The sequence below is a fragment of the Mixophyes fleayi genome, chromosome 7 (genome assembly GCF_038048845.1).
Source record: "Mixophyes fleayi isolate aMixFle1 chromosome 7, aMixFle1.hap1, whole genome shotgun sequence".
Lineage (NCBI taxonomy): Eukaryota > Metazoa > Chordata > Amphibia > Anura > Limnodynastidae > Mixophyes > Mixophyes fleayi.
The window spans coordinates 133,985,230-134,001,298 of record NC_134408.1 but is presented as its reverse complement, the minus strand read 5'-3'; the positions used below and the strand labels follow the sequence as shown (position 1 = coordinate 134,001,298).

The 16,069-nt window shown below is 39.6% G+C and overlaps 1 protein-coding gene across 1 annotated transcript in view; it reads right to left on the bottom strand.

Annotated features, from left to right (window-relative positions):
- Nucleotides 1-16,069, bottom strand: part of ACVR1C (activin A receptor type 1C) — a 96,284-nt gene that overhangs the window by 36,665 nt on the left and 43,550 nt on the right. Inside the window, exons 5-9 of the mRNA XM_075180842.1 lie at nt 14,617-14,784; nt 12,699-12,855; nt 10,594-10,718; nt 9,435-9,565; nt 5,682-5,803 (exon numbers count right to left, since the gene is read on the bottom strand). Of these exons, the coding sequence (XP_075036943.1) occupies nt 5,682-5,803; nt 9,435-9,565; nt 10,594-10,718; nt 12,699-12,855; nt 14,617-14,784 (703 nt within the window). The remainder of the gene's footprint in view (nt 1-5,681; nt 5,804-9,434; nt 9,566-10,593; nt 10,719-12,698; nt 12,856-14,616; nt 14,785-16,069) is intronic.

The window sequence follows — 16,069 nt, the reverse complement described above, 5'->3', positions numbered from 1 at the left end:
ACAGGGATGTGTGGCCGGGACTGGGACGTGTGGCCGGGTCTGGGACGTGTGGCCGGGTCTGGAACGTGTGGCCGGGGCTGGGACATGTGGCCGGGGCTGGGACGTGTGGGCGGGACAGGGATGTGTGGGCGGGACAGGGAAGTGTGGGCGGGACTGGGATGTGTGGCCAGGACTGGGATGTGTGGTCGGGTGCGTGATCAGGACTGGGATGCGTGGCTATGACTGGGATGTGTGGTCGGGAATGGGATTTCAGGGAGTGGCAAGGATAGTGATGCACAGCCAACTATGAATGGGAATAGTACATGTTTTGTTCAGTACAGTTCATTATGCTTTATTAATAAAGCACCAATATTTTACACCGAGTTGCCAATTTAATTTTAAAAATGGCAAATTAAATGTAGCAATGAACCAGCAAGACCTGAAACTATACTACTGTAATTTAAGTGTTTTCTAATTCTATTTTTGCATTACTAGTGTGTCTGCTCTGCAGGAGATTATTTCTGTTGTCTCAAATTAATCCAACACCTGAGGCATTTGTTAAATAAATTGTGATCGCAGATAATTAGTGCATCTGACATGGTTCATTGTGCTGATATAACAAATATAATTAAAGTCTTGATTGTTAACTAGAGAGCTACTGTAAACATAAAGAAGGTAACAAAATATTATTACGTTAAGAAAAATTGGAATTAAAAGCATTCATATTCAACTGCCCATACCAAGCATACATGCAAATATATTTAATTATATACCTTTCCGTAAACTGCACATGTCACTAATTCTGGGAGTAAATATATCAAAACTTCTAAAAAGTAAAAGTGTAGGTGTTGCCCATAGCAACTGATCAGACTCTAGCTATTTTTTTCTAGAATGCACCAGATAAATGATAGCTAGAATCTGATTGGTTGCTATGGGCAACACCTACACTTTTTCTTTTGAAGATTTGATAAATCTTCATGAAATCTTCATGGAAATGGCTATTAAAAGACAACGGTTACTATAAGTAGAAGCAGATAAAATAATTTCCTTAGACATTCTAGGAATAACTAGTTTAGTACATTCTAGGTACACAAAAATAGTTTTCAATATATGTAATAATCAGCATTGGTATATCTAGCACAGTAAGGATTATTTGGTTGATTTCAAGTACCGCCAAACCTAAAATGCAAGTTGTTTTATATCCTAGCTCGAACCATCACACAGTTAAAATATTTAATTTAACACTGAGAATTGTGAGGGAAGTCGATTAAAGAACAGATCAGAACCCAATATATAAATTACATTATTTAACCAACTTAGTCTAAATTGTACATTCCTTTTACGGAAATTTTACTAATTACAATTCATCAATCTGTGTTTTAGGTTTAGTTTCCTGTAAGGAGCCCAGACTTGACATTTGTTAAACATGAAGCTAGCCACTTTCTGGGCAGGTAAAAGTATTGAGTATTAGGAATGTACTGCACTCCTAAGAATATATCTATGATATAGGAAGTCTGCCAACTTTCATCCCTTTGGTTCTAAATTATTCCAGTAGATTAAGGATCTAGGGCCTGATTCATTAAGGATCTTAAATGAAGAGGTATCATATTTCAGTCTCCTGGACAAAACCATGTTACAATGCAAGGGGTGCAAACTTGTTTTCTGTTTTGCACATAAGATAAATACTGGCTGTTTTTCATGTAGCACACAAATACTTGATAACTTATTTGTACACTGAAATTTAAAGTTGATATTTGTGTGCTACATGAAAAAACAGTCAGTATTTAACTTATGTGCAAAACAGAAAACTAGTTTGCACCCCTTGCATTGTAACATGGTTTTGTCCAGGAGACTGAAATAAGGTACCTCTTCATTTAAAATCCTTAATGAATCAGGCCCCTAGTTATTATAGTGTGAGAAGGACTTAGGGCTTGTCCCTAGTTAATAAAGCCCCCAGGCAGTGAAAACCGTCGTCGGTAGCCTGCACCAGGGAGGCCTTCGGCAAAGCTTGCTCCTGCTAACGCATTTCTTTTTCCAGAAACGGCCAGCAGAGGCAAGCAGGGCAGGGTTAGACATCTGCAACAAGCCCATCGCCCCCAGGTAAGTGAACTTTTCAGATCTGGTTTTAACTAGGACATTGAACCCAAAACTGAATTTTCAATTTTGTGTGTAATTATCCTTTATTAGAAGTTGACAAATGAATGATAGATCACTAGTTAAAAATATTTATGCACTAACAAATGGGTAATGGACCATTGATGCAAACCAATTATTTTTTGCATCCACTTAATCTGTTTTACAAAACAAATAATAAGTATGCGCAGACTTATTTATTTTTTTAAAGGGGGACCCATGTTCCATTCGTCACCACAGCAGCAGCAACCAGACGCACACTTTCTTTGGACTTAATTTACAAAGTGCAATGAAAACCCAACGCGAATGACTATAGGGCCTACTTGATCTCACAAGCGCATTTCGCTGAAAACTCTGACGAAACGAGTTGTGCAAAAGTGTGACTGTCACATGCAGAAGGCACAGTTTTGGTCTTATTGTGAATGACCCTTTGTGATAATAATTAAGCATTGATGCGTCAGATTACCCAGCCCTGTACTGGTTCCATACCTTATATGACAAATATATGAACAGTGTGACCATGCAGCGATAATAGCTATAATAAATGGCCTTACTGAAGCTAATATTTTGCTTGAGACACCGTTCCCAGTGTCATTTTTGTTTGCTTAATTGCAAAAATAAAAAATGATCATAGCTTCTGACCCTACAACTACCTTAAACCTTATTTATATATATATATATATATATATATATATATATATATATATATATATATATATATATAATAATAATATATATAATAAAACAACGGGGTAATTTTTGGGGACTGGTAGAAAAATAATTATGGGAAGGACTCAGGATGATTAAATATTGTTTTTGAATATGTCAATTTTCTTTATCTAATAGCCATAAAATACAAATATATATAATCCAGAGTGCTGCTCTATAAAAATATATATAAATGTTGCTTAGTTTGCTGAAGGCGAGCAGCATGCTCACACTGGGAATAATGCTAATTAAGCATCCTACAACAGCTGTTGGTAAAATATCAGACTCATCCCAATGTTGCAAGAGGAAATTTTAAACCTATGGGGTACATTACATTAAATGTCCCTGTGGCATCTCTGCACCCAAACCCCACAAAAAGAATTCCAAACTAAATGGGTAACACTATTAAATAAAATAGATGTCGGCATATTAATAAAGTAAATAGGCCGTGTTAAACAAACGTGAACCCTTATCATGGGTGGGACTAGTAATATGGGTAGTAATTCTGAAACAGAAAATTAGAATGTGGTCATGTACCAGTCCTCTATAAATGTTAAATCTCCTTTGGTGTCTCAGCAATAATGAGCTAATCCTCAACTCTACCTGGTTGCTGATCACGGGCTTGGGGTGCAGAAACCTTTTGCGGCTTCTCACCCGCCCACTAGCAATGTCAAACGTATCAAGGAAGCGACCATACTCTCGCCGTTCAAAGGCAGCCACTTTTAGTTTTCTTATATTGAAACAGTATCTTTATTAGCAGTGATAGCAAAAAAGTAAAGGGTACAATTCAACTCAGCGGTAAGGTGAAGCGATGTGTCTCTGGAACAGTCCTCCGAGACACATCACGTCGGAGTTTTTACTAAAATCTCCGCTGGTTATTCCTCGCGTCCCATAGAGATGCGAAAGAAAATGATTGGAGATGATTAGAGACTTCTGTTCTGGAGGCGATACCTGGTGGCACCTTACGGCTAATTGAATCTGCCTCTAAGAGTTAGTAGGTGGAGGTCTAGTTAGCTTTGTGCTTGGAATGGCCACGTCCTCAGAGGTATGGACCCTTTTTATGCCACTTTATCCTTGATACGTTTTTTGCTACTGTGTCAATATAAGAGGAACAACAGGCACGGTGTGAGTGCTTTCACTTCTTTGTTACATCTTCCAAAATAGAAACCATACAAGCGTCTGAAGACACATTCCTCCCTCACCTATTTATAACAGACTGTTAAATTCCAAATATAGTTTTTTGTTCAGAATACAACAATCTCCCCTAACACCACCACAACAACAAAACATAAACAAACTGTATGAAATGCTTGAACGGACCCTAACCTCAGCACTGTTGTCTCTTTGTGTTATAAGCAGTAACGGAAATATGAAAATATTGTTGTAGGTTTTTTTTCATTCTATCTTTTGGTAACAAAAAATTTAAGCGGGAGACAGTGAGTTTGCTTAAGCCCTGCAGGCAGCCATGAGTGGTTCTTGGAGCTCCCTCCTATCTCTCCCTTCCCCCATGATCAAATGTTTGATGAGAACAAAAGGTACCTCCACCTACAGTTGGGAGGGGCAGTGGTAAAACGGGGGTCAGAGTGAGTGGTCATTTTTAACAAACAAACCAGAGAAAGACAAGCACAATGGTGGTGCTTCAAGTGGGCTGTTTAAGTAAAGGAATATACCAAAAGCTGCTGCCATGGAACGTACCAAAAGCCGCTGTTATAGAATGTACCAAAAGCCGCTGTTATGGACAGTACCAAATGCCGCTGCCATGGAATGTACCAAAAGCCGCTGTTATAGAATGTACCAAAAGCCGCTGTTATGGACAGTACCAAATGCCGCTGCCATGGAATGTACCAAAAGCCGCTGTTATGGACAGTACCAAAAGCCTCTGTCATGGAATGTACCAAAAGCCGCTGTTATAGAATGTACCAAAAGCCACTGTTATGGACAGTACCAAAAGCCGCTGTCATGGAATGTACCAAAAGCCGCTGTTATGGACAGTACCAAAAGCCGCTGTTATGGAATGTACCAAAAGCCTCTGTCATGGAATGTACCAAAACCGCTGTCATGGAATATACCAAAAGCCGCTGTTATGGACAGTACCAAAAGCCGCTGCCATGGAATGTACCAAAAGCCGCTGTTATAGAATGTACCAAAAGCCGCTGTTATAGAATGTACCAAAAGCCGGGGTCATGGAATATACCAAAAGCTGCTGTCATGGAATATACCAAAAGCTGCTGTCATGGAAAGTACCAAAAGTTTTTCTGTACAAATCCTTCTATAAATATATTTCTTTATAACTCCATTAGATAAATTATGAGAAAGCTTTTTAAAAGTAAAAAAAAAAAAAATAGGGTTAGTGTGCCTTTAAGTAACTGCCAAACCTGTTCCCTTAAACAAAACACAGTCATGTCCTTGATAAATAAATGACTATAGACATTCAACAACATTATTTTTTCATATAACTCCATTATCTTTCTATGTAAATACCCAGCTGATCTGGTTAAAAAAAGAAAATGCTTGCAAAAGTTAAAAAAATGTAATAATTAACAAATTTTATATGCTTATACTGTTCAAATAGTGTATTTCTGTCATTGTAAATATATAATTTCCTAGCAAACTTGAGCTGACTTTAAAAAAATGTGTAGCCTTCTCTTTTTGTGGGCTAACGGAAATATATACATATTAGACCTCGATATAAGGGCCAGTTAGTCAGCAAAGTCATTTGCAAACTGCTGCCGTCAAGAAGCTTTTTTTTGTTCTGAATCTTCCAGTCTGGCCCTTGTTACGTTTGAGGTAGAGCAAACACGGCTACAAACCAATCCCAAGTACAGATTGTGACTGTTGTAGACTTATAAACGCGTAATTACAGCTTGAAATCTTCCTCCACACAGAGCTGAGAGATGGTCTTCTTTATACGCAGAGCTGTCAGACGGGCTTTGTCGTTGGCGTACCAGCACTCTCGCATGATCCGCCCTATAACTCGAAGAGACTGAAAGTAAATGAGAATTTACAACATATTTCTGGTCCTTTAACATATATGTTCAATAAAATATAAGTGTAAATAAAATAATAAAAATTAGATCCAAGAAAACTATTGCCACATTTGATTTTTACAATTAAAGCATGAAATTTTTAAATAATAAAAATCTTAGTTTTGCATAAAGTGGGCCTGACGGGTCCATCAATTCAATAAATAATGCCCATAATAATACAAATATAATTAGCCCTATCCTTATCTAATCGTTTACATGATTACTTCTGCTCGTGCCATTGGACAATAAATGTAAATATTTGTTGATGATCATTTAAATTATTATATGAGTGGGGAAATACATTAAAAATTAAATCTTTGTTTCACATATCCTATATATTTTATTGCTGTCTCTAAGTTGACTAAGTTGACTTTTGTGTGCTGAACATTGCAATGATTTGATGATTTGATTGTCTACCCTGGTTCACAGATGCCCATATCATTCTACTCAATAAGGGTCTAGAATTTGCACCAGAAAATAAAACAAATACATTTGAAGTTTATTTGGATTCTCAAAAATTCATGAGGAAGCTCCTTTTAAAGAAATTCTTCATGAACCAAACTAAGCTTCATCATGTACCAAACACAGAAAGGCCCTGATTCATTAAGGAAAGTTAAGCAAAAAAATTTTCTTACTCAAGTTTTCTGGACAAAACCATGTTGCAATGCAAGGGGTGCAAATGACTGTGGTGTTTTGCACATAAGGAAAATACTGGCTGTTTTTTTTATGTAACATACAAATACCTGATAGTTTTATTTTACACTGAAATTTAAAGTTGATCTAGGACATGCCCTACCCCAACTATAAATATGCCGTCACATTTTAAATTTACCTCCCCCTCCAATGCAACATGGTTTTACCTTACTTACTTACTTTTGCTTAACTTTCTTTAATGAATCAGGCCCAAAGATACCACCCTACTGAACTAAGACCAACATCCAATTTCTATCCAAGTTATCGAACATTAAACTTTACTAACACATTCGAGAAACTAGTTACAGATGAACCAGATCAACTGAAAATAACCAACGGGGACAGAAATTCCAACCTCACAAAATTAGAATATGACACTTTGAGGGATCTAAGTGAAAACAGGGACATAGGGCCTGATTCATTTACAATACATTTACTACAATTCCTTCATTCATAATATTCCCAGAGGAACTCTTCAAACGGTGGTAAATACAGGTCAAGTACATTGTTTACAACGAGACTAAAAAGAGATGCGAGACGGAAGATTTCTATTTTTACATAGGATTGGAACACATACGAGACGAGCAAGCGGTACATAGTTTTCTTCATTAAAGCGCTGCACAGCTTGGATTAATTACTGCAAATACAGCATTATGGCAATAGCTTATGGTTTTCATAAAGCCACCACAATATTTATATTACTTTATTTTTTCTGACAAAAGAAAATGCGCTTTGGCCAAAAATCCAGCTACCTGGTAAGAGATCGATTAGCAGTCTAATAACTTTATTGTTCTTATTGTGGATCCACAAAGATTTTGATTGTATGTTGGATTGTTTATTTTGTCATTTTATATCTATCGCAGCTGATAATTATTGTGTCTTAGCGTTTCAAAGTGAACATAAATTACAGACCTGTGCATCTATTTTTACTTTTTTGCTATTAAATGTCTAGTTTTCAACATTATTATATACTCCATTGCCCCGACTCTCTATTCAGCCATTTACATTTTGTAGACTTGTAATGACGTGTGCTCAGGAATATGTGTTAAATTTTAACTAAGTGTGTTTGTGCGCCACTTCACCTGCCTGCTCTATACACACTTCTTCACCTATGTATGTGTGAGGACACTTGTGTGTCCACTCTGACCTGCACGACCCTCAGGTGAGAGAGAGTGAGCTGCAGATGAGTGGCTGACCTAAGGGCGTTACCAGGAAGATGGCATGGGAGATCAGCTACCACAACACACACTTACAAAATGGTGCCAAACTTGGGGCAACAAAAAAGAAAGTTGCATACCCTTAAAGCTTATGGCCCAATGAGCTTGGACAGGAAAGTGGCATAGTTGAACTTGGGCAGAGAGACACCTTTTTGGTATTCCGTTAGGTCATTTTAGGAAATTACCAAACAACATTGAAGGTGTATTTAGTAACCCTGTGATAGCCTCCCTGAAAATGGGGGGAGTGAAAAGGAGAGTCACTGTGAAAGAGGCCTCCTATTACTTGACACAGTACAGTAGGCCTAGACAAGATGGAGGCTACAAGTTGCCTTGTAGGTAAGGGGGCGTCCAACACCATGTACAAAAAGGTTGGAGAAGTGTTGTTCTCCCAGAGAACAAGGGGGCAGGGGGAGGGGTGAAGACTCCAGAGAACTCTGAAGAAGGCTTTATCTGACTAGACTAAATACAACCTGCCTATCCAAGATGGAGGCAACGTTTGACCTTAAGGAGTAGTCTTCAGGTAGAATGGTGGAGCCCACCAAATTTTACATTGACGGGCAGTGCTGACCTTGCCCACTGGACATATGGGGAAGAGAGGGTCAATGGGTGATATGAGAGAGAACCCCACCCAAAAAATACATTTGCTCCATACTATAGAGTGAGAAGCTATGCCATGAGGAGCAGAGATGACGCACAGCCTACACTGTGGAAGGTGAGGTCTAGTCCAAGGAGAAAAGTTCTATAAAGTCTTTAAAGTCACTTAGTAGGAGTCATTATAGAGATCTTTTCCAAAGGGAGAACATTTCTGTAGGTGCTCAGTTTAAAGTGTGGTGAGTCAAGTGTGCTCTTTGTTGTAAAAGTCCAGTGCTAGCAATGTGGTTTGAAGATGATACTGTCTAAAGGAGAGCATGAGGCAGCATGGACTATCGGCCAGGGCTGGTGGTGGAGGTATAAAATAGATCGCCATCTCCTGAGAAATAGGACACTAAGATTAGGTCAAAGCATCCACTTCAGGGGCGCACGGAGGATTGTCGGGGGGGGGGGGGTTTCTCCCCGCCGACCCAAAAAAAAAAAGAAACAGAGAGAGAGCTGCTGCAGCAGCTCCGTTTCGCCAGCGCTGTCCTATACAGCAGCCGCGGCGCTGTCTAAGAAGCGTCTGCGGCGGTGCTGTATACAATACAGCACCGCCGCGGACGCTTCTTTGACAGCGGCGCGGCTGCTGTATAGGACAGTGACCACTTAGTTAGAGCAGGGGGGGGGTTTCTAGAGACTCAGAAACCCCCCCTGCGTGCGCCACTGCACTTCACCTGTTTGTACTGTGGAGAAAATGAGGATAGCCAATCAGCAAGGCTATCCCTGACAAGAGGGTCAAGGTCACTTCAAGCCTAGCACCCTTGCTTTAAAGTGCAGATGATCCCACAAAGGATACAATAGTTTGGTCCTGTGTGGCCCATTATGTGCGCATTAGCCTAACGTTCTTAAGGGGTGTGGCCCATCATGTGCGCATTAGCCTAACGTTCCTTAGGGGTGGGGCCCGTCGGATGCTAATTGGGTAGAGTGTAACAATTCATGTGGAATAAGTGGTTATTTAACGTATATTGTTCAGCTCAGCAAAGCACAGCACTTGATATACATTAATCTTAAATAGTTTTCATATTTAAATATAGACATCACTTACCTCAAAACTTTGCCACTGGTTTGGTATGTTGGGTCGAAGTTTCTGTTCACAAACGGCCTTTCTCATGTCTTCCAATGAAGGATCAGAGGGTACAATGTCATAGTAAGGCAACTGGTACTCATCCACAACACCTGTGAAAGGATGATATGTAATATACTGTACATACATCTATCTAAAATGTCGTAGACTAAGTGCTGTTACTTGCATCATAAATATTTTTCTATCAATTTCCATAAAACTGAGAGCAACGTAAGCAGAAATGGCCTCGAGTGAATTTTAAGACATGGCGAGCCTAGCCAGTGGTACGACAATATATGGTGGGGGTCCCTTCTCTGGGACCCCGAATCTCTGCGTTGTGTGACCACTGATAAAATTAGTAGCCAAAGTAGATTGCACCATGCTATATGAACCCCTGCCGCATTATAATACCGCTTGAGCTATACAACGTAATACCTTGTGAAAGTACAAGCATGGTTACCATTGGTGTTGGGGCTCAGACATGCCATTATATTGGCCTGTTGAAGCTGATGCAGGGGTAGAACCACCATGCTGTAGTCTATTCTGCCCAATAATATCATTAGTTACGCAGCACAGAGGAAGGTGGGCACAGGGATGGACTCTCACCGAAACAGTTACCAAATTGTAATAATTTCATGTAATAAAAAACTTTAAAAAGTGGAATTTTCCTTTAAAGCTTATATAAATACAGATTTAGGTCATGGGTCATATTAGGATTATGAGTAACACTATACTGTTTAAGATTACTTTGGGCAACTAGTCCCCTCTTTAAAACTGGAAGAGTCTTGACTATTTAGCAAACCAGGCAATATAAAGTGTTATTAGGGTTTCGTCAATGAAGGCCCTGTTAATGCTGCCCCCCCCCCCCCACACACACACACCGAACCTCCGTAAGGATGTTCCCAAAACAGAAACCATATTTTGTCCTGTTATTAAAATGGCGTAGCAGGAATATCTACATTTCCTATGTTAATTTATCGAATGCTAAAACTCTGTCTTCACAGGTCATGGGGAAAGGGCATTTTAAATAAATCAGTCATCATATCTCGGTAGCTTTTATGAGATACAAATAAACAACAGGAACAAGCTAGTAAATATAATAAAAATAAACTAATTTAATTCAGGAAAGAAAGATACTAACCGCCCACAGAACATCTCCGTGCTATTTCCCAGTACACTAAGCCCAGTGAGTAGATGTCTGCGCATTTGAATGACTCAAAGTGATTTATTTTTATAGAATCGTCGAGCAGCTCTGGAGCCATGTACCTTTTTGATGAAAGAAAAACAACATATTTATTGAGATCAGGAAAAAGAACAAATCTGATAAGCGCAGAAGGAACATTGTTAATTCAAACAGTCAGTAATGCTTTTAACCAGTCAATGGGTCATGGGTTGCTAGTGTTGTAGCTATATTCCTTCATTCCTAGCATAACAAAATAAATTTAGCAGGTTAAATGTTAGGAAAATTTGTTGTTCTTTACAATATGATTGTAACCTGGGCCCCTGGGGGCTCTTGTGACTGTGTAAGATCCAGGGTGGCTGGCAAGGTATGATGGGACTTTTAGTCGAACATGTTGAAGAGGAGCGCTGTGCTCCGTCTCCGTTGCCCTGGTGGTCTAGTGTGGCACCGCCGGGCTCCGGTCCGCAGTTGCATTCTGCACATGCGCGGACATCTCTGCCCAATAATCCCTAATGCGCATAAGTGGACCCTGTGTGAGCGATTCCCAGCTCTCAGTTACAGAAGCTAAGCAGCATGTAAGCTGCGGTGGGGGCAATAATAGCAGAGCTTGCATGGAGGTGCAGTATGTGCAAGCAGGCTGCCCTACATATGAACATATAAATAATACATGTGCTACATAGCTGTATACAAGCTGTGTTCACCAACTGTAAATATACTTCAAGGTGTATGTATGTATATACCTGCATCCTGCATATAATATACATCCTGCGAATAAACCAACATTCCTGTTTAAGTTTATAAACTTGTCACATTCCGCTGACACCTATTACAGACACCTGCCAATAGGTTATCGCAATAGAACAGGGCATCATGGGACTTCTAGTTGAACAGCAGGTCACATAAGCCTGCTATATACTTATACAGAGTAAATAAAAACAACAGAAGTGATAGTTTATGGTTCAGGATACCTGTGAAAGTGTTACATTTGTTTACAAAGGTTCTTTACACTATGATCTATTTCACTCACTGGTGTATTATGGGCATTTTGGGGTAGTAAGCCAGGGCCCAGTCTTGTACTGGTAATAAGGGGAAGACATAATTAGCATATGAGGAGAGGGAGACACAATCGCCAATCCCTGAGCGTGCGTAATCTATAGCGTTTCGGAGAATTGTCTGAAACGCTTTGATATTATCTTTTAGTCATTGTGCATTGGAAATGCACCTGTGCCCCACAGACAGGCCAGTGAGCAGAGAAGAGGGTGCTATATTGACCTAATTTAGGAAATTGTTAATACCTATTATTTTGTGACTGAGAAGTATTGGATCAATCCTCCATGTATACATAGTAATATAGGGGGGGGGGGGGGGGCGGCTTTAAACTGACTTATTAATACTTCTAAAAAGGAAAAGTTGAAGTGTTGCCCATAGCAACCAATCAGAATCTAGCTATTATTTTCGACATTGTAGTAGATAAATGATAGCTAGAATATTATTGGTTGCTACGGACAATACCTTCCATGTTTCCTTTTTAGAAGGTTTGATGAATCTACCAATTGTGGACATTGAATTCACATCATCGTACTGTTACTCCTTTATATCTATACTACACCAAATTAATAAGAAAAAAACAGTTTTCTGTTGATTTGGATTTATGGCTTGTAGCATCCCACCTGTATCATTCTTAGGTTTTTATTTGCTTCATGTCGGCCCTTCAAAATAAAAGATAAGGGGTAAAAAACAGAAAAATCTGTCTTTTTATATCATTTTTTGTTTTTTAAAAATGAGAAAATGTTTTTTATATTTGCACCAAAACATAAGAATACAAAATACATATCATATGTACTAAATATGACAGCTAACAAGAAAAGTAAAAGATGCATATTCTGCCCAATGGTCAGTGCAGAGCCCAGGCTATGCATGTCTCATGCCTCCATGATGTCACTAGTTTCTAGCAAACTGATTGGCTGCATTCTCAGAGGTTCAGTCAACAAAATGGCTGCCCCCACTGTGTGTAAGGGATACTCGCATATTAAAGTGACACAAACTGTGCATATATGTCTTCTTACCGTTTTGTCCCCACTCGTGGATTTTGCGGTATGTCTATGGTGTTTGTTATTGAATCGTGTTTTACTGCCAGACCCAAATCAGCGATAGCGCAGGTCTCATTCCTCTTCACTAGAATATTTTTGGATTTGAGATCCCTGTGTGCTATAGCTGGCTTACCTGGGGACATACAAATGTAAGTGTATTAGTATCACAGCATTCAGTTTAATACTTTCTAATTAACTCTAACATTACTAAACATATGTTCCAGAAACAATTAAAATTATTCACATTTTCATTTGTTACTTCTATCTCCTTTTTCTCCTTTGCCACTGCCCAGAGTACCAAGCTACTATATCTATGTCCACTTTGGCCACACATGGATGTGACCAAATTGAACAGATCCAATTGTTCAGTGCTCGAAGAAGACAATGGTTAGATTACAGTCAGAATACAATCCTATTTCCTTGGACTAAAGCTGGGTACACACTACAGAAATTTCAATCAACTTTTTATGCCGAGTGATTTTACATATGATCGATGATCCGATCGCTCGGTCCATGGACTGCATACACACTAGCCTTGTTTAGGACGATAAAGGGAAGAGCGGACGTCCCTTTAGCGACTTTCTACAGCCATGTTGTCGTGAGCAATGACTGTAATTTCGTACTCACTGTTGTGGATCGGTCAGAAGTTTATACACACTACACAGCGGAAACGAGATTGGAACGAAAATATTAAATGGTACGACCAACCAAATGAGGCGACAATCGTCCATTTGGGCAGACTTTTGACCATCGTGTCACTGCACACACTGACCCGACTTTTGAACGAGCGGTCGTATGTTGGCTGATTGAGCCGATTATTGGATGAAAACTGTGTAGTGTGTACCCAGCTTAAGTAAGTATGCAGGTCATTGATTCCTGAAACTTGTATTTTGACAGCTGATTATTTCAAAAGAAATAGTTTTGCTAAAAAATAAATCGCAGTCCCCCAATAACACTATAATAATCTAATAGATCCGTAAATCTGAAATACCAGTAACCTTAGAAGACAGAGTAACATTCATACAGTTTTAGAAATGTATCAGAAAGGAAGGTATTTGAGATAAACAGCTGTTATCATGGGGGAGGAAATTTTTGTATGCACACTAAACTTCCTGCCTGTAAGAATAATAAAGAAACCAGACACAGGCCTCTCAGAGCCTAACTTGCTGAAAATCAAGGACAATGGCAGCATAGCAAGGGCATAAATAATACTGTTCAGGCTATGTTATGGTAAATGCATACTTGCCAACTTTTCCTCATTGGCTTCAGGGAGATCCTGGGGGAGGTGGGCATGATGGGGCGGGGCTTGACGAATCACATCATTTTGACCTCGCCCCCTAAACGATTGTCACAATTTTGCCCAATTACAGCAGGGGGCACTTATCTATTGCAGGGTTGAGAACCGGTAAGTTGCCCTGCTCTCCCCGGAACCCGGGAGGTCTCCCAGACATTCCGGGAGAGTAGGCAACTATGCGTTAAAGAGAAGCAGCTAATGAATCTCTAGAGACTGAAGTGTCTTTTACATTTCTGTCTCCATTACTGAAGTCATGTTGTCTTACCTGACAGTCTTTGATTAAATCTTGGTCTCCATGAAAATGGCCACCTCCATATGCATCAATACATGGACATAGGACACAATTTCTGAATTGTGTCATCATGCCACGAATGGCGAAGCCAACCACGTCTTGTACTGGCTCAGCATCAGGGAGAATGCCAGACTCTTCAGGGAGTGAGGGAGATCACCCCTATTTCAGGGAGTCTCCCTGACATTCAGGAAGAGTTGGTAAGTATGGGTAAATGGTCTATAAAGCACACATTTGTAAATAGCACAGGATGAGTTTTCATTGTGTACTTCTTGTATCTTAGATTCTATGTTGATTTAAGTATTACGTACCTCGAGTGCCAACTATTTCCATGTGAAGGTGTGCCAGCCCGCTGACAGTGGATAGCGCCAGTTTCATCATCCCCCCGATAGTTACTGTGTTGCGGTTCAGGTAATCATACAGCGAGCCTTGCTCATGGTATTCGGACACAAGCCAGAGCTGGGTCCAAGTGCCGTTATCTACAAAGGAGGTAGCGGAGCATTTAAAGCACACGTCAGTCATTGCCTAGAATGTTGGGTAGCAAGAATCAGCCAAAATTGTTTAGAAAAATGCAGATGTAACTTTTCTCAACACGATTAATGTTCAATCTGACGTGTTCCCAGGGATGTACTAGTAGATTAATGTGAGTAGTGACCTCTAGTGCAGTACAGAAAATAAAAGTCCCATATCTCACATTATAATACTAAACAATATTTCTATCTTATACTTCTTATATATATCTCCTATATCTGTTCCTGTTTCCTATATGCTTCCTTATGACTGCTCCCTACATCTCTTACATGCTTTCCGAACCTGTCTGTTATGAACATCTCTTATATATTTCCCATATCTGCTCCCAATGTTTCTTATAGGCTTCCCCATGTCTGCCCCTACATCTCTTATGTTTTCCCCTGTCTGCTCCCCATTTCACCATGCTGGATGCCACATCTCCTTTGTATCCTCTTCCACTGTGTATCGCTAGAGCATCCTCCCTTGTAGGGCACCTTCTCCTCTTGTGTCAGCAGTGCAGCTCGTCCTGTAAGTATAAAAGCTTTTCATGTTTGTTTTTTTAAAGGAAAAGTTATCTTATTGTGAATTCTTTGGGCAGCACGTTAGGCATTGCTGCCTCAGTAGAGATGAGCCGTACGGATTTGGAGAAATCTCACAGAATTTTTGGGGTACCGCGTTGAACCGAGCCATGACATGGAATTCGGATCTGAAAACGAGGCAAAACGTCATTTCTGGGAAAATATCAAATCTCACGTGTTTTGGATCGAGCTCTTTTACATATCTTTTCCCTCCTGTTCTCATCTTGCTATTTTAGAATTAATAGCATGTGCGGAGGTCCATTGATGGAATTGTGTTCTGATATAGTGGGTTGGAGATGGTTAAATAGACAATCAGTGTGTACTGGACTGCAGAAATCTTTACAGTTTATTTACAGATCAGAGTCTGCTGGAATTGTGTGTTAAAGTCGGTGTGAGGAAGTAAAGTGTAGACAATCAGTGTCTACTGGTAGTAATATTAGTATATTAGTAAGTGAATTAAGAGTGGGCAAAAAAACACCCCAGAAAAACAAAGTGTTTATTGATTTTAAAACCCAAGTGTTTTCATCTGAATAATATTGTGTGAGGGACAGTATCACATCTGTACTAGCAAGTGGCCAAAAGACAGGGTGCTGTGTTTAACTATGAGCAGCACATCCCCCAAAAGAGTTTAAGGTGAAGACTTTTTTTTAACAAACCAATTGTATTCATTTATATG